Source organism: Nymphaea colorata, chromosome 10 (genome assembly GCF_008831285.2).
Source record: "Nymphaea colorata isolate Beijing-Zhang1983 chromosome 10, ASM883128v2, whole genome shotgun sequence".
NCBI lineage: Eukaryota > Viridiplantae > Streptophyta > Magnoliopsida > Nymphaeales > Nymphaeaceae > Nymphaea > Nymphaea colorata.
In genome coordinates this window covers 15,787,507-15,805,955 of record NC_045147.1, presented here as the reverse complement: position 1 = coordinate 15,805,955, position 18,449 = coordinate 15,787,507, and the positions used below count along the sequence as shown (strand labels likewise).

Sequence of the window (18,449 nt, the reverse complement as noted above, 5' to 3'; positions counted from 1 at the left end):
ATCACTGCCCCATCGTCCTTGTTTCTGCTTCTTTCTGGACATGGAACACAAATTATTTGAAGTACCCTGCATGGTGACCCAGCCTTCAACCAAATTCTGCAGCATTGGTGCTAGCTAAACTGGGACCCGCCCAAGCAACAAAACCAGAAATAGCAAGAGAATACCGAGGCAAAACAGTTGAGGGAGATGCATCATATCCAAAACAAACTCTACTGGGCTTATTGCCTCTTGAAAATTTAGTATTTCAAGAATATACATTCTATGTTCACCTCAGGTCCACATGGCACATGGAAGAATTAAAAAAAAAAAAACTTTCTTGCACAAACATGGCACCCTTGCAAAAAGAACAGCTTCTTTACATGATTCATATCCAATCCTCAAATAACAGATTTAACACAATTCAAGACATAAAAATCTGCACGGTCGTGGTCAGGCCAACTGAGCACGATGGGCTTGTAGGGCATCTTCTAGGCTTTGAACAGCACCGTCGTAATTGACGAAGCCCATAAACCAAAATTCGTGGTTATCAATGGATGCAACCTGAATATACTTTTCAGCAGGATTCGTTTTGTTGTGTGAAGGACTGATTGATTTTAGCTGGTGAAGGGGAATTACAACCTGTTTTCCAAAACGAAGGAAGCATCAGAATACACCAAAACCGTATGATAAACAACCACTTCATGTGGAATGTACTAACTGCAACAGGCGAGAACTTTACATAGCTAAATGCAAAAGACGGCAAATAGGTTGGTGGAATTTATAGGATCGCTTTACTCTTAAAATTCATTTCTATGATCTGCAATATTGCCAAGCATGCCACATTCTTGTATCCAAATGAAGATGATATGGATCGTTCAATGGGAATGCAGGAATGCAATTATTCACATTCTCTTTCCTCATAATGAGGCAAACGAGACCTTGCTGAGGTTATTAGTAAGCTAACTAATGAGGAGACGAAGCTTGGTATAAGCAAAAGTTCTGATAACATTCTTTTCTCTACAAAAGAAAAAGGAACCTTGCAAGAAAGAAACACAGTGTCCACACAATGTCTAAAGAGAGGGAGGACACATGGACCAATAAAGTTCTTGAGTTCGTATAAAGTTAAGGTCAGAAAGATTATTCATCAACATAGCAGAAGTCATGACATACCAGATGAAGAAAGAATAAATTCAGCACAACTAAAGATCTAAGGTGGAGACCGAACCTCCATGTTGTTGACACAACTCATGAAGGCCTTGTGACCTGCTTTCAAAGGAATAAGAACACCAATCCAATTGTTGCAATGACATCTCTCCCATTCAATATGGTTTCTTGGCTTGAATCTAATGTTTCATCTCCTATGAACCGAAACAGCCCATGATGTCGCCTTCTGAACTAATTCTTTGGCTTCTGGTATGTTCTACCTTGGTTGGCTAGTCTCTTAAAATCAAAAGCATAGGAATTTTAAAATATCAACTAATAAAAAAAGAGTTTGTGTTCCGAAAGTAATATGCATTCCAATAGTTTAAATATTTCTCATTTTCTCACATCTTGCACCATGAATGTCAGATTTTCACTTCATAAAAATGGGTATTGACTCAACAGAATCCTTTACACTCGTTCTAAGATGTTTTTCTTTCCAAAAAACTTATCAAATGGAGCCCGATCATCAAAGAGTTAGGACTTTGTTGCAAATGTTCTGTTGTTTCGGGACAAATCCTGAACCTTCAACTAGTGCAATACCCTGCATGATCTTAGTGCAAGAACATGACAAGTTCACAATGTTAAATGGGATGTGATATTGCTTGAAGATGAAAAAGACCTTTATGAATCAAAGTATAAGGAAAATACTCTTTTCCTTTTTATTCACTGCACAATCTGACGATGCAAATTACAAATCTTTTCAAGTCTGTGGTGATTATGATGATATTGTTGGGTTCCAAAGCCCTGGAGGAACCTCATGTTGAAATAAAAACAGAAACAAAATCTAATCATGCCATGTAGTAACAACACCAAATGCACTAGATAGAAATACTTTTAAAACTTAAAAGATCCTATACTCAGCAGGTTTCAAAGGGTTTCAAGATTTAACAGTAGATGTATCTCCTACTAATATCGGTTTCTCCTAGTTGTACAACTTATCCACTTGCAAAATATCCTCTCGTAAAACCTTCTAAAACAAAAAATCATTTTGAAAGAAGATAAGCAATGAAAGCATAAGAAAATAATAAAATGCCCTTTATAAAACACAGTACATCGAAAATTGAAGACCTACCATTAGAGGAGTAACGAGAATAAAATGGCTGTACAAGATCAACACTAAGAGGAATGGAACTTTAAGAAGATGATAAAGTTTGCCCAGTTACCATATGGTGTACCCAATTGATTGTGAACAAACCTTAGCTCACTCACTGTTTTATATAGCATAACTCGTTAAGAAATCAAATGTTTGTTAAATGAATGATAAAATGAAAACAAAAATAAAGAAGCTTTCATGGAGGTTCCCCCTGGCATGGATGTTCCCAAAGGTAAAGCATTTAACTCATTTACAAATTATTATATAGCAGTGACAATTTCCCACAAGCGTATCAGGCATATTGGATAATTGTCTTTACGTCAAAACATAGAACTTCAGGAGAATGTAGATTTCCAATTTATGGACCTCTTCACCAAGACTCTCAAGCTCTTAATCAGATTCCTCCTGAATAATTTTTTTTAACCAAATCATAAAACTTGGAAGGGAATGCTGGAACATTATACACATATATAAACATAGATAACATCTTCAGATACCTGTATATATGTGTCTATATCACACAAACTGCACCCAAGTCAACTCAGGTGCAGGTGCAGGTGCATCTCTCAGATTTTGTTGTTATACTCTAGTTCAATAACTTCAATTACATATGCATCTTTCATATGTGAATATATATGTATATACACACACACACATGCACGCACACCATTGCTGCACCTGCATCCACACCACGCCTGCACTCATTAAATAGATGTCTGAATGTTTTGTACGTACAACATATATAAATACATAAAATGTATATTATGATTCTATTTTTACTACTTTTATGTTTTTCTTGTGGCCACTGATCAGACAGGCTTGTCCACATCACACCTGCACTCATGAAATAGATATCTGACTATTTTGTATATACAACGTATATAAATAGTACACAAAATGCATATAATGGTTTTCTTTTTTTCTACTTTTCTGGTTTTTTTTGTGGCCACTGGTCAAACAGACTTGTCCGAACAAATAGGCTGAACACTAGACCAACAAAGAGCTGGTCCATTGGGCTTTACAATCATCCTATTGTATTCTCCCATGTTTCTCGGAACATTTTTCCCAGACATTATCATTTTATAAGTGCTTGTGTGACATAGTACGCCCTTGCTTTTATGCTTGTTCTTATTATTGTGATAGGTTTGTTTGAAACTTATATTCAGTATTATTAGTATCTCCGACTTCTAATTTTTAAATCATATCCCAACATACCATTTTTCACTAATGTTGGAGGAAACTCAGAATATCTGACACCCAATTCAAGTAGTAGTTGAATCATCCCTCTCCCTTCCTCCTCCACACACAAACAAAAGAGAGAGAGAGAAAGAGAGAGAAAAAAGAAAACCCTTACTGCACAAACCACAGTGGCATACTTGTGTAGTTAATTAGAAAACACACCTTATAGTAGCTCCATTCTGTCTGATCACCAACTTTGTATGAAAGAGGATTATCACTGCAAAATGCAAGTTTTGCACTGGACAAGTACAGTATTCCAATGACAGGACCAGCAGATGTTGATAAGTAGCATGCATATGACCTCTGCAGTTGCTCCCCTGGAAGTGTCTCAAATGTTTGTTGAAAAATCTTTTCATAGCCTCCTTCTGCAAGAATCTTGGTTGCCTGAGCAATTCTCCCCATAGCTGCATCTGCAACACTAGGACCTGTTTTCACTGTTCCCAAAACTTCCATAGATCAGTAAATATAAACGTCGATAAATTAAAATTGGAAAATTTACAAGTTCTGTAGAAAGAAATCTGAAGGAGATAAAAGAAAATTTCATCTCTTGACAAAAATTTTGGTCCATAAATGCAAGAGCAAAAAATTATGGATTTTCAGTCAGAGTCCCCCACATCTGATCGATAATCCAGAAAAACCATGCACATTATATGTACTGCACAGACATCTCAGATTCCCAGATGTGTTATCGGGGAAAATCAAACATGGCCTAAGACTTGCCTGGGAATGGTATGTAAATAGCTACATATATAAGCATAAATTAAGAAACAAACTATTAAGATTTAAGCCACCATGAACTTCTTGTAGTGTCTATCAAAAATGTGAAAGCTACTTTCTGAATGCAATTTGTATCGACAAGAAAACTAAACAAAATAAAGTGGACATAAATTGAGATCATGCAATAAACAAAAAATTATGGCTTATTTCATAAATGATATGCTCAAAATTCTATAAGTTTTCTGTTTATGCAATGCAAAAGATGATATTGTTTCCCAAGTTCATCAAGGGAGATGAAAAAGCCAAATGACTCGAAGCATGCAGACTGGACCTTAGTAGCCAGCAAGCATAGATTTCCATAGACAGATGTTGGTTTACCAATATGATTGCCAGTTCTTTCGGCTATCAGAATCCAGTCCTTGCCCAACTTCATTAACAGGTTGGATATGTAGGAAAATTTTTGGAAACATATCTTGATGGATTGAACTCGTCAACCATAAAAAGACATGAAATTATCTATAATAACATTTTATCTTCTCAAATTGCTTTATATTCAGCATCCTACACTTGTATAGATGAATACTCTCAACACCAAGTGGATATGGAGACAGTATCCACATATTTTGGAAAAGTAGGACCTAAGATCCTGGACTTGATACACATCAAGGTGGTAATTTCACATCAACATTTCAATACATATCAAAAAGGGAGAATTCTCACTTGATTTGTTAAACTCCCATACTGGCTCTCAAGCAACCATCAGTATGACCAAGACTTTAACAGATGCATAAAATTTGACCAAGACACCTATTCTCAAATGTATATAAAGAAAAATGAGCACTGAATAATTTAGATATATCATGTTTTTTTTCATAATGTTGTACATGCAGATGTCAAGAAATGTACTATACATTGTTATAAATGTAACAAATTTCTAAGGAAAAAAAAATCCAATTCAATGAGAATGCCTTACTTTATAATCTTAACTAAATATGAACTGATAATCTAAAATATGATGATCCATCCATCCAAGTATTTTGGTTTCTGAGTGTAAAGATCGAGGACACATGACTAGTAACAGTATCTAACCATAACCAGCTTTTTGTATCCCTATTCACAATAAGTTACTAGCCAATGTCATTTCAGAAATAGGTTTTCAGAAGTTTTTCAAAAATGTAACTTTTTCTAGGAAAAATATTGGAAGCAAAGATGAAGAATATATAAACCTACAAACTAGTTTTCTTCTTGCAAAAAATAAATATAAAGAAAACAAAAGACGACTTTAAAAATATATAAGGAATAAAGAAAGAAATATGAGATATACACTTAACCTAAAATATTAGGGCGCTAGAAAAATGATAATTTTAATAATATATGTTAGGTATCATATTTGATTACATTGTTAGGTCAGCTCTAAGGTGAGAATAATATCAAAAATATTGGAGAAGATGGTCCTACAGATGGTGAACTTGATTATGATATGCAGGGCCATTTCTTAGGAGTACGATGCTTGAAGTTGATGTTCAATTTTTATAAAAGCAAGAAAGCACAAGGAAGCTTCTGAATAGTATTCAATTAGTCAAGCAGGTGCTTTTCCTGTTCATGTTAAAATTCATTCCAAAATCATATGTTATATAGAAATCCTAAAGAGGTTAAGGAAGATATTGAAGATCATCCATCTTATTCTTACTATCTCTAGCATTAAAAGTTAAAAACTAGAAAATGCAACATTCACTCTAAAGGCATCTAAACCATTTTGATATTCATTTCCCTCTCCTTCTCCACATGCAGCTAGAAAGGCCTCATTTCTACTTCATTACATATTTATATCTCCATGTGGCAACTTTGGTCCAGAAATATATGTCATACAGCTAGTTATGCAGATATTTTCAGAAACTTCACGTGACGATGAACATTAGGCCGTTAAACTTGATCATCATTCGCCTAAATCTACATATATATCGATTATGGGACAAGTAATGAATGTAGATTTTCATATTCAACAATGTGCTTGAGAGCAATTTTCTAGGCGCATAGACATATAAGACCCCATTTTCAAGTCAGAGGACTTTCATAGACAGGCATGTCAAATATGACTTGCAATATCATGAAAGGAGCAACACCATAGAGTGGCTCTTTTAAAAGACACACCATGGGTGCATCCTTGCATGACAGCAAGGGACTTCAAGCAAACACATTCTCTTTCATATAGGACAGATGCAAGAAAAATCTTATAAGTCAGTTATTTTTATGAGTATCCCACTCATTTCACTTAGGTGAAGTTGAAACACAATTTATTTTGTTGAGATGTTTTGTGAAATGTGTCCCACATCTCAACTCTCGAGTATGTTCCAAAGCATGGGGAAGAGGGATGCCAGACGGTTCCCCTCTTGCATCCCATTTTCATCTCCAAAACCCAGCCCATACGGGTGTGATGGATTTCACGAGACATTCCATAACATGGACTTACTCTCCAAAAATGAGTTTGTTGTTATCCATAACTGGGACAACAAGAATCAAAAGTCATGTCCCTTGAGCAAGAGGTTAATTTGGTAATACTAATATTATGATAGTTGAACATTTAAGGTCCACAAAAAGGCCCATAATAACTAGATTACACATATACACACTTTGTTGATATCAGCCCTAAAATTAGGCATGTGACAAATACACAATTCACGTTAGAGAGTAAAGCAAAACGGAACAAATTAGGTAGGCTAAGAGTGGCATAAGGTCAAATTGGAAAACGAAATCTATTCAACAATATGTTTAGAGATGAAGCTTTGTTTTGATACTGGCCGGAATGGATAAACTCCTGTTATATATAAATGACCTATTATGATAACTAGCAAGTCAGATCTACTCATGGTGGGACTTTAGAAGGAAGCAATATGGGAACTATCTTATCATGCATGTGTTGATGAAACCAAACTCCAGATTCGGACCAAAATTTACACAAGATACTAGCTTCTCTTAGTTAGGTTCTAGCAGGGCAGAGATAAACTTTTCCGGATCTAATATATCCCTTTTATTTTGTTCCCAGTTTATTGTTTCATTGCATATTCTTGGCTTCCCAAATCTTATGTTTAGATGAAAGTCAAGGTGGGCACTTTCAAGATATGCACTCTCCCCGAACATATAATGTCATCTCGAAATCTCTGTCTAAAATGCCACCCTGATTCCAAAGAGGATATTGATTTCGGATGGCACCACAAGGAGTCCACAGGAATATAAGAATGACAACAAAGATTTCAATTCAGCACAGGCCTGAAGCAACATCTATAAAAAATAGGCATGAAAAATTTGGCTTGTTTTTTGATAAGCAATGTGATGTTCCAGGATCCAAGAAATCTAGCAAAATACTGGTAATCCTAGTGAAGTAATGTCTTCTAACACTTATTTCTCAAATCATCAGAAGCGTTCATTTGGGGAAGAAGAGCAAAGCAAGAACCAGAGACGAAAAGAAGGAAGAATCATGAATGGGGAACAAGCACGGAAGCAGGAAGAAGAAGAAGGAGGGGGAAAGGAATGACAAGACGGAGACTTACGGTGCTGCCATACGTTTCCAGCAAGATCCTCAGCTTTTTTGGTGGTCTCGCCCACCTTCTTTCCCCAACGTCCCAATACATCGCGGACGGAGTCCAATGCGCCTAACAGGTAGCAATCAAAGATCAAATCAAGAAAGAGATCAAGGGATAAAGTTGAAGGAGCGGAGGAGGGCGAACTCACCCTTCCCAGCGGGAGCGGGGGAAGAGGAAACGTAAGGATTGGAGGAGGGGATGGTGGCAGGGTTGCCATCACGGGAAGCCTCTGTCGTCAAATTGGAGCTCCATGTGACGGACTTGTCAGGGTTGGCTGGCGGAGGTGGCGGGTCGGAAGGAGAACCCATGACGAAGGTAGCCCAGTTCTCCTCCCCACCCTGTTCGGCGGCCAAAGGTGCAGGAGCAGGAGCGGCAGCGGGAACGGGAGCAGGGGCGGTGACTTCGACGTCCTTTGGATCGATGGTGGGATAGGGAGCGTAATCGGCGGAATGGGTAGAGGATGTCTTCTTCTTGTTGGCTTCATCATCGGCAGGAGCGTGGCCCTCGCGATCCATCTCTCGCACCTCCCGACGACCAGGACCTCTCTCTCTCTCTCTCTCTCTCTCTCTCTCACAATTGCTCCACGATCGAAGCTTTGTCTGTCTCAGGTCCTCTTCCTAAAATATGAATATGATGCTCCACACGGAGTCACGGAACCGTCTTTAGTATAGGCGGGCGCACAATTTCGTGCCTTTTCTTGTATTTGAACCATTTGCAACAGTAAAAACTACCAATTTTTTGTTATTTTTACTCTTAACATGGGCTTGAGAACTCATGTTTATACGTGAATGCATCTGTTTACCTCAGATCCGTTCAAGTCTCAAAACCCCTCACGTTTTGATCTTCATGAATTTAAGATTGAACTCTCCTCTGATGTTAGTATGACAAACATGAATCCTTAGCTTTCATAAGCCATAAACGCTGGTGTTGATTCCTTGCCACATTAGCAAGGCGTTGCCGCATTCTCGAAAGTATGCATTTTAAGATCCCGTCCTGTGGACTGTAACTAGGAAGGAGGAAGACTCTTGGGGTTTATCATAAAACCTTGTTGATTTCATCAATAAGACGTAGAATGTGAGACATAGATGATGAACGCGGAGCACGATTTACCATTAGAATTGCTTGCTTAAAATCAAAATAAATTTTCTCTAAACTTCCTGTTTTTCTTACAAACATCAAGTTTTAGAAGACCGCACCAAAATGAAGGCCAGAGACCATGTGACCGAGGACGAAAAGAAAAAGTCGGCGGATTTATGGCCAAACCAAGTATATTCTTGGACACCCAATTATTTTAAACTTTCTCTGGTGATCTGGATTGGTTTGCTTTACAATTCACAGTTTAAAGGTCCATTGTCAAACTAGGAGTGCTCTTGTGCATGATGTAGGAATCCGGCGACCTCCAACTATAAATTCAGATCGATCTTTCACAACAGGCTCTTCCCGCAGCCGCAAATTAATGGCCATTTTTAAGCAACGTGGCCCTCGTTTCTGGAATGTTCTTAACTGTAAAGCGCGTTTGGATGACATCCTCATAATTGGTTTTGTGAAAAAATAGTTTTTTTTTTTAATCATTTTCTAAAACTTGGCTTGTGCATTTGGATGGAACACCTAAAACTCTTTCTTTTAATGAGCAGGGGGACCAGGTTGTTCAATTATTTTCGAAAACAAGGTTTTTCAAAAATCATATTTCAGAAAACCTAGTTTTGGTCTCATCCAAACACTCTATAATGACTGCTTTGATCCAAAAAAAATTATTTTGGAGTGTCATCCAAACACTGCCGAAGACTTTGACGTGGCTCAAAAAAGTTTTACTTTGGATATTAACTTTGCAACAGAAAGCTGAATATATCGGAAATATACAAGGCCCGAAGATATTAATAAATGCTGTCCAAGATCATAAATCCTAATTCACCTTGAGGTTTGAACTTTGAAGAAATCTGAGATTTTTCCATAGCTTTTGTCAATTGTCATGGCATTTCAACGAGGCAACTTAAGACTTCACCACAAACCTTTAAAACTTGACAGGACAATTAAGTCAAGGGAATGATCCCCTCCAAAATAGATAAAACAGCTTACCACATTCCCAAATATCCATACAGAAACATGCACATTTCTGGTCCGAGCAAAACATAATATGGCTTTAAACTGAATGTGAAATGAAAGTCACATTGAGAAACCTAAATCAGAAGCCTCCATGCCATTCTCCTGTCGGAGTTTTTCATTGGCGTTATCCCCATAAGGCAGGCATACCCACGTCTTTGTGCGTCTCTATGCGTGTGTGAGGGGGAGAGAGAGAGAGACAGAAAGAGAGGCAGGCTCAGCCATTTTGGCAAGGAGTGCATAACTAAGCTTTTATTTATTCATTTCACAAAAAAACCATGTCCACGCCCGTCTTAACACGCGAAAATTTACAAACAATTTACACCGCATACACAAGCTTCGGTTAGGGGTACGAAGACCGCCAAAGGTTAGAGAGAACATAACCAGGCAATTTCTTCTGAGTGGTAAGTATTGAAATCATCCACGAGCTCGGTCTGAGTTGTATTAGGCTGCTAAAAGAAACTGGTTTCACATATATCACTGGCAGATTGCCAAGTCAACCTTCAAAATGCTGTACAAAGGTTAGACTTCATGTTAGAGGAGCACTCGCGTTGAATTGGAAATGGACCACAAACTCTGCTTCGTTTGGGTTCAGATATCCTGACATGCGAGATGGCAGCAGCAAGTGCATCAACCAATCCACAATCTTGCTCTTCCAGCTTAAGATTGTGAGTTTCAGAGAGATGGACTTCGCTCAATGCATCGATGGCCTCTGCACTTGATCCACACAAGTCACAACATTTCTTGCGCTCAACCAGATCGGAGGTTTCAAGATGTTGGCAACATTGGCCCCGGTTTCTGATCTTAAAGTCAGATGAAGATGGCTTTGATAGAGAGACGGCGCCAACAAGTGTTTTGCCCTGGTCTCTGATCTTCGACTTGAATGACAGTGGCTTTAGGGAATCCTCTGTGTAGAACTGTATCCATGGGTGACCTGGAACAAGAACCACATGTTACATCAGGAGGGAGGATGAGTGAAAGAAACAAGACTAACTCCGTTGACAAACTGCAAAATGCAACACGTGACATGCAAACTGCATAGACAGTTCAGTTTTCAAATTGCAGAAAAAATATGAAATCACGCTGTGTGTTTAGCAAAATTTGAGAGTTACAGAGAAGAACACAATTCATCCTGCATCTTTTAAAAAGGTAGCATGTTGAAACTCTAAAAGGTAATAAAGGAGGAGCCATAGACAATGGATAGTTTCTTACATAATACTTCATCTGCAGTGATTCTTGTGTTCACATCTCTTGCCAGCATTCGGCTGAGTAAATCACATGCTGGTGCAGAAACAGACTCCCAAACCCCATGTACAAACTCTAACTTCACGGTTTTAATAGCTTCAAAAATAGCTTCCAATGAGCTTCCCTGGAAGGGAAGGAAACCAACCAAAAGTGCATGAAGGAGCACACCTGCACCCCAAATATCCACTTTTTCTGAATAATCCCCCAATAGAACTTCAGGGGCAACATAGGCAGGACTCCCAGCAACGCCAGACAAGACCTGACCTGAAGACAAAGAACAATATACTCATTGTTGGCACAATTTGTACATAATAAACCAAAAGAAAACAAAATAAGGAGATTTCATTTCATTTTGTTAATTGACAAGTGACAACTAATCATGAAGAATACAAGCTGACAGAAGGAATTTTTTTGCAAATGATTTTGTATTAGACAGCAATATATATTGGATGGATGGCATCGGACAGCAATATATATTGAACAGCTGAATCTATACATGTATATATATATATATATATATATATATATATATATATATATGGAGAGAGAAGTGGGGAAAAGGGGGACTCAAACTTTATCCATACCGCTGAACCACCATGGCACCTCTCAGGCCAACTCCCAATGTAATCAAGAGAGTAGCACCCATGGAAATCAAATAAGAGACGCACCTCCTGCCAGACCACCTATGCTACATGCCTTTTGGCGAGAGGGAGAAGGGGAGAGAGAGAGAGAGATTATTTTGTCAGACCCTTCATATCTGCACCCACAATGCACCTATGTGACTTTGTAACATACATGATACCCATACAAAATCACATCCCAGTGAACTACGAAGAACACAAACTACTGAACCTTGCATCATAGGGGCCAAGAACTTTGTACGTAAGTTTTACAAACCATCAAGTAGATGTTGCCATAGAACATGTTGAATCACATTGAAATGGCAAGTGAAACTCCTTCACTCTTTAAAAATTTTTCCGAACTCTTCTTCCCTCCAACATTACCAATTGGTCATTCCATTTTCTTTTCTTTCTCATGTTTCACCCTCAATAGGAAGATAGAATTCTTAAAAGTTGACCATGCCTCCAGGAACAGGTCAAACAAATTTCAGAACAATATCTGCAATTAAAGGATCATTAAAGATTGTCTCCCTTCCAATGGTGCTAACTGAGCACTTGTATATATTCGATTGGATCTTTTATCCTTTCTTTTCTTTTTCTTTTAGAATACTTTTAGTTCCTCCATGCACCTCTTGCAGCAGCCCTACGTCACATAGGTATGGGTGCACATAGGTATGGGTGCCGGTACGGCTATGGGTATGGACCATTTTTCAAAAAACTCGGGTGCAGGAGTGTGACCGTACACACACACACACACACACACTATATATATATATATATATATATATATATATATATATATATATATATATATATATATATATATATATATATATATATATATATATATATATATGTATGTATCACAAAATAAAACATAGGAAGAAATGATAAACACAAGCAAACAACATAAAAATATCTATGACAAGTAAACAATACAGAAATATATATCAACATAAACAAGTAAACAACATAGAGAATATATACCAACGGCTCTTGCAGCAGTGTGTTTAAGAAACCTATGAAAAACTTTAAGCATATGGACAGATTACATATCAATCTCAAAGTCATCTGCTGCATACATTGCAAAGTTGCAATGGAATGAGGAAAATCATCTACCAAACAACTAAGTAACCCCTTAGACAGTCAAATATGAACCACGGCTCAACATTGTGGAACTGGAATCTAAGTGCTAAATGCTGAAATGGAATGGGTCAGTTACAGAAAATAACTATGTCACATGGGTGAGGGGTGCAGGTGCCGGTGCGACGTATCCCAAAAAATTTGGGTGCGAGGGTGCGGCAAGGGTGTATATATATAATATATTTATTTAATATATATAAATGTATGTATTCATAATATATATAAGTTTAGTTTGTTTCTTAATTTAATTTGTCCTTTCTTTTTTACTTTTATTACTATACATAAAGAAAGAAAGAAAGAGACAGGGAGAAGAAAAAAAAAGAATGAAAAATATTTTGAACCTGCATAAGAAAGGACGCAGTTGGGGTGTGTGTCGAAGCTGCACCAGCACCAGCGTCGTGTCGACACGGGTGCAGCCCCTTTTTTGAAGAGTTCATGTGACATAGAAAAATAATATAGGAGCATGCATGAAGCAACAAAAAAGAGGAAGAAACCAATTCAAAACGAACAAGAAAAAGGGCACGGACGCACTGTTATCTGAAAAAAATATGGTTGCATATAAATGTAAAAGAAAAAAGGCAGACAAGATGATTTTCGAAGAAGAAAAAGAAGAATAGTTTATGCAGGGCATAGAAGAAGGGAAGACGATCCTAAACCTACCGCCAGAAGTGAACGGATAGACTGCTGGACGATGGGAGACTGCCGGAAAAAAAAAAAGAAGCATAAATATGAAGCTTCAACAAAAAATGCCCAAATCACAGAGAAGTTAGTGAACAACAACAGCTATGTTGCCCTTTGCCGGAAACATGGCCTCTCACCGAAAACTGCCGGAAACCAATCGACGGAGCAGCCAACGTAGCCAAAGAACCAGACATCCGTTGCTGCAGTGGGTAATACGCATGGCCCTTGACAAGTTGAGGGCTCTGCGTTTTCTTTAAAAGTAGAAAAGAAGAACCGAATCAAAAGACGGTTTTGGACTCAGTCAAAATACCGGATACGTACTCAGGTACGTGGACCATACCCAATACGGTCAGACAGGTACCCGGGACATACCCGAGTTCATACTATACCCATACTAGTATCGTACTGGTACGGAACGGGTACTGCTCCTATAGAGCAGTACTCGTGTTACATAATGCAGCACCCATCTTACAGCCATACAATTAAAAGGTTCCTAATTTATGTTTGTCTGGTATATTGCTTTAAATTGGAATATATGTATGGCAGGAACTAATATTACAAGGAAACTCATATTTGAGCACATAAGGTAGTTTGTTAGAAATAGGTGATGAAATTGGATATTATCTTCTTATTAAGAAAATTGAAGATATAGTCTAGTTAAATAATAAAGCAGCAACGATATTGTTAAGGCAAGTGCCCCAGCCAAGCTGGGAAATTCAAATAACCTTTATAAAAAAATGAAAACAAAGGGAGGGCTATAATAACAACACTCAGTCGACATGAAAGAAATTGCCTGGTCATTGACTAGCCAGACTGATAGACAAAGGACCCTCAGGATGAAAGAAAAAAAAAAGGCATAATTACCTACATTCCAACAAGCTTTAGTACTCATTTAGACTAACTATTTTATGTGACATGAGTGGGCCTTAAGCAGACTAGTTAATGTTAATGAATGACATAAGGTGCAAGTACTCATAAACTCCACAAGACAAAATATTTTTAGAATGCAAAAGCATATCAGCACTTAGACATGACAGCTCTCAGCCAATTTATGTTCCAGACAGATCCAGACACCTCAAGCAGCACATTACATCTATATGCTTGCTTGATCCAAACGAATAGATGTACTCATGTTACTTATCTTTTAGGATATTTTGAACAATATATTCAAATTTCAAAAGTATCCACGTCTGTCAACAGACTCAACACCCAAGTTTTGTGAGACATTCTGTAATGGCTCCCAGACTTGGCACCTGCATTGATTAACATAAACTCAAAACAAACGAGACAATGCATCCAATTAAAATCAAGGCTTCCAGGTTCCTCAAGCTTCACTCAGATGCCTTTCATATTGGCACAGGGATGCAGATGCCCTTGATATTGACATTGGATGCAAGTATTATTAATTGCCTTAGGTAATGATCAACCAACCCTACTTGACAAATCTGGTGAAAAAATCAAACCCAATTTCCAGTCAGATGATCAGTTTTCTTGGTTGAACAAAGTGAGATTTCAACACGGATTGACACTGTTAGCAAGATCTAATCAGATGTCAGAATGTGCTAAAGATAAATGGTACCTGCATTACTTGACCAAAACACTACTAACATGAGTTGCTGGCCAACAGCATGCTTCTTTCATTGTCATAGGTTTGGAAAACAAAAATCTTACTGTAAGCAGAAAGGCCAGATGCATCCAAACTAGCCGAATGAATGGAATTAAGTTATTTGTAACATGTCATATTCCAACTTATTCTTTTTATAGGACATTCAAGTTAAAAACTGGACCAACTACTATTGAAGCATTATTCTATCAGATGGATGTGGCGACGGTCCACACCACGTCCGAATCAAACCCAACAAATCCAATATTTATATCAGCAAAATACAAGAATGAAATTAACACGAACCTAAGTTTTCCCCAAAGAGACAAGAATAGAGCTTATCACTTCGCAGAAGAGAAGTTAAAACACATAGAAATAAACTATGCAGCCTCTTCCTTTTTTCTTCTTCCATCAAGAAAAAGCATATATAAAGACAAACATATAGCATTCCAGACTGAACTTATTCCCATCAGCATTCCAAATCATGTGACTTCCTTTCAGAGTACATTTTGGATGTGACACTTGAAACTGATTTCTAAAACAAAGGCGGCTGTTTTGTGGTCTACTCAAGCATTGAAAAAATAGATAAATAAATCAAAAGTTCCTAACTAAGTCCTTGCAGACAGCTCAGAGTTTCTAACTGCTGTAAGCAAAAGCAGCATATCCATAAGGCAAGCAGGTATCCAATTTTCACATGGTCACACCAGAAAAGAATTAGATAAGAAAACTAAACGTGATATAAACAGCAAAAACAGCTGACAAAAGCACAAGGATGAAGACCAGCGTTCACCAAAGGAAACCAAAATTTATTAGCGTTCAAGCCAAAAAGAAGCAAAGAAATGACAAATGTTGAGTGCTTGAATATATATGAAGAAATTCAGCTTTCATACCATTAGAAACTCTCACAGCTAAACCGAAATCAGCCAGTTTTAACTTCCCTGACATGGTCAGCAGGATGTTCTCAGGCTTTATATCACGGTGAACAACACCCATCTCATGACAATACTTGATAACCAAAACAAGCTCCTTAAGCAGAAAAGCAGCTTGCCTTTCTGAATAGCAGCTATGTTTTGCCATTGAATCAAGCAAGCGACCACCAGGGCACAACTCCATCACGAGATGGAAAGACTCCACATCCTCATAAACTGCCTTTAGTGTTACAACACTGGGGTGGCCAGACAGATGCTGCATTATTTCAACTTCTCTATGAACAGTTTCCTCTCCATTTTTCATCAGAGTCTTGCATGCAAACTCTTCGCCAGTTGCCTTACTCCAACACAATCTGACTAATCCAAACTTCCCTTGCCCAATTTCAGGGCCCAATATGTAGTCTTGCTCAAGTTTCTTCTTCCTTCCCATCTGTGTGGCAGAATCAATGCATCCTAACTTCCTTTTGAGCCCCCTCCCAGGTGGATAAGAAGCACAATTTGCAGACGTCCTGCAAATCAGGGCAGTAATGAAACGTGAGGATGTTGTGGCACGAGCACTACAGACTTCTGCTGGTGGGTGTTCCTTGCATTTCTTCCTTAATCGTGAATGTTCTTCCAATGACAAGTGAGACTCGGCAATAAATGAGGGCGAAGACTTGTGGCCAATAGGTAGAACTTCTAAGATTTCAGAGCGCACGAAGGACCCATACCCTTTTCTCTTCCTCCTCAAGCATTGCACCATGCTGGTAATATGTAGTACCTAAGATCCCTTCACTATCGGTGCAGAACAGGACCCCCGTCCTAGGATCCACCAAATAGCCGCACAATCAAGTGGCATTGAAATCGGCCACTGCATATCCACGGGTTCCTGTTTAGATATAACAATGCCAAGATTAGTAAGACAGCAATAAGACGGCCAAGCTTCACACACCCTCTTCCTATCAAGAACGATTAAAACAACAAAGATAACTCCGCAATTTCACAACTGAATACCACACGACCTCCTCATATCCATTGCATTCAAGATCTCATATGACTCCACGGGGACAAAAGAAAAAGGGCAACAACTTGGAAAAAGCAAAAGGAGAAAGAGAAGCCACGACACACCTGTCGACGGAAGAATCCTCTTGTTCTTCTTCTTTCTTCCCATTTTAACCCAAGCGTCGCAACTCTCAGAGATCGATTTGCCCCAAGTCGCAAGGATCGGATGAAAGCCCTAAAAACGGCAAACCACCGAAAGGGTATCAAGAAAAGCACTATGAGCACATATCTACACGCCCCAAAAAGCCCTAAATCAGCCCTAGATTGAAAGAAGACCTAATCACGAAACTCTAAAAACGATCGGACCCAAACAGGAGGTTCTCGAGACTCGACTATTACCTTCATCTAGAATCAATGTGTTCCAGCGCCGTGAGGAACAAAGGAGGCATGCCTCTCGACAACAAGGGTCTTCTTCCTTTTTTGCTCTCTATCAGAACCTGTTACTCGCCTCTGGATACTTCCTTTCTGTAGAGCCGATTCTCGGCACTAAATATATTCCTTCAATGCTGCTGCAACAGTCGCTTCCCCTCACCTGCCAGATTCGCCACCGCCGTCACGGAGAGAGAATAATAGAGCAGTTAGCCTGGCACCAACCATAGCAAGCATGTGATCACCCTAAAGACACGAGCTCGCAGAGGGGGGGGACAGGCGGAGCCCTCGGTCATCGATCGCAATACCGACGAGGCGGTCAGTCAGCCGACAACATCAAATCCGCGTGTTTGCCATAGACACTGGCGTAGGGGCGTGGGAAACGAAGAAGCGGAGACCACCACCATCGCCCGTCTCAGGCCAAGCGAGTGACGCCAAAGCGTACGAATCAGCGATCATCTCCAAACAGAACCTCCGGATTCGTCCCCTTATCGTCCGCGTCGGGATCAAACCGAGTTCGCTTTCGGTCTACGGAAGCTCACCCCTTCATGTGCTTCACTCTTTATTTATCAACGCCTTTAAATCTTATGCCTAAGGACTCACCTTACTAAGCATTTCATGAGTTGGTCTTTTACTTCAAGGAGAGAAAACAAAGATACTTTGAAGTACACCTTTCCGCAAGAATAAAGAGTAAAAGTGACGTGTTTTACCCTACAATTGACCGTGCCATTTTTACCTCATCGTGTTCATTCAGAGGTTTCCTTACTCCTTGAGGATGTAGTTTAGGATTTTTCTTGCTTTTATTTAATTTTAAAAAATCTTAAGAGGCTATTTAATGCTTATCTGATAAACAACCGCTGGATTTCCCCACTACTTAAAAAATGAGAATTTGACATCTTGGGTATA

The 18,449-nt window shown here is 38.7% G+C and overlaps 2 protein-coding genes across 2 annotated transcripts; both read right to left on the bottom strand.

Moving 5' to 3' along the window:
- Positions 1-194: 194 nt before the first annotated feature.
- On the bottom strand, positions 195-8,461 carry LOC116263184 (GEM-like protein 1). The gene is made up of 4 exons (XM_031642812.2): positions 7,961-8,461; positions 7,780-7,881; positions 3,677-3,948; positions 195-618 (listed from the first exon to the last, which is right to left on the bottom strand). Exons 1-4 carry the CDS (start codon positions 8,325-8,327, stop codon positions 430-432), a joined length of 930 nt encoding a protein of 309 aa, XP_031498672.1. The 5' UTR covers positions 8,328-8,461; the 3' UTR covers positions 195-429.
- A 1,688-nt stretch (positions 8,462-10,149) lies between these two features.
- Positions 10,150-18,096, bottom strand: LOC116262486 (serine/threonine-protein kinase PEPKR2). Its single transcript, XM_031641915.2, has 5 exons — positions 17,514-18,096; positions 17,241-17,349; positions 16,095-17,001; positions 11,125-11,421; positions 10,150-10,846 (listed from the first exon to the last, which is right to left on the bottom strand). Exons 3-5 carry the CDS (start codon positions 16,873-16,875, stop codon positions 10,416-10,418), a joined length of 1,509 nt encoding a protein of 502 aa, XP_031497775.1. The 5' UTR covers positions 16,876-17,001; positions 17,241-17,349; positions 17,514-18,096; the 3' UTR covers positions 10,150-10,415.
- Between the last annotated feature and the right edge of the window lie 353 nt (positions 18,097-18,449).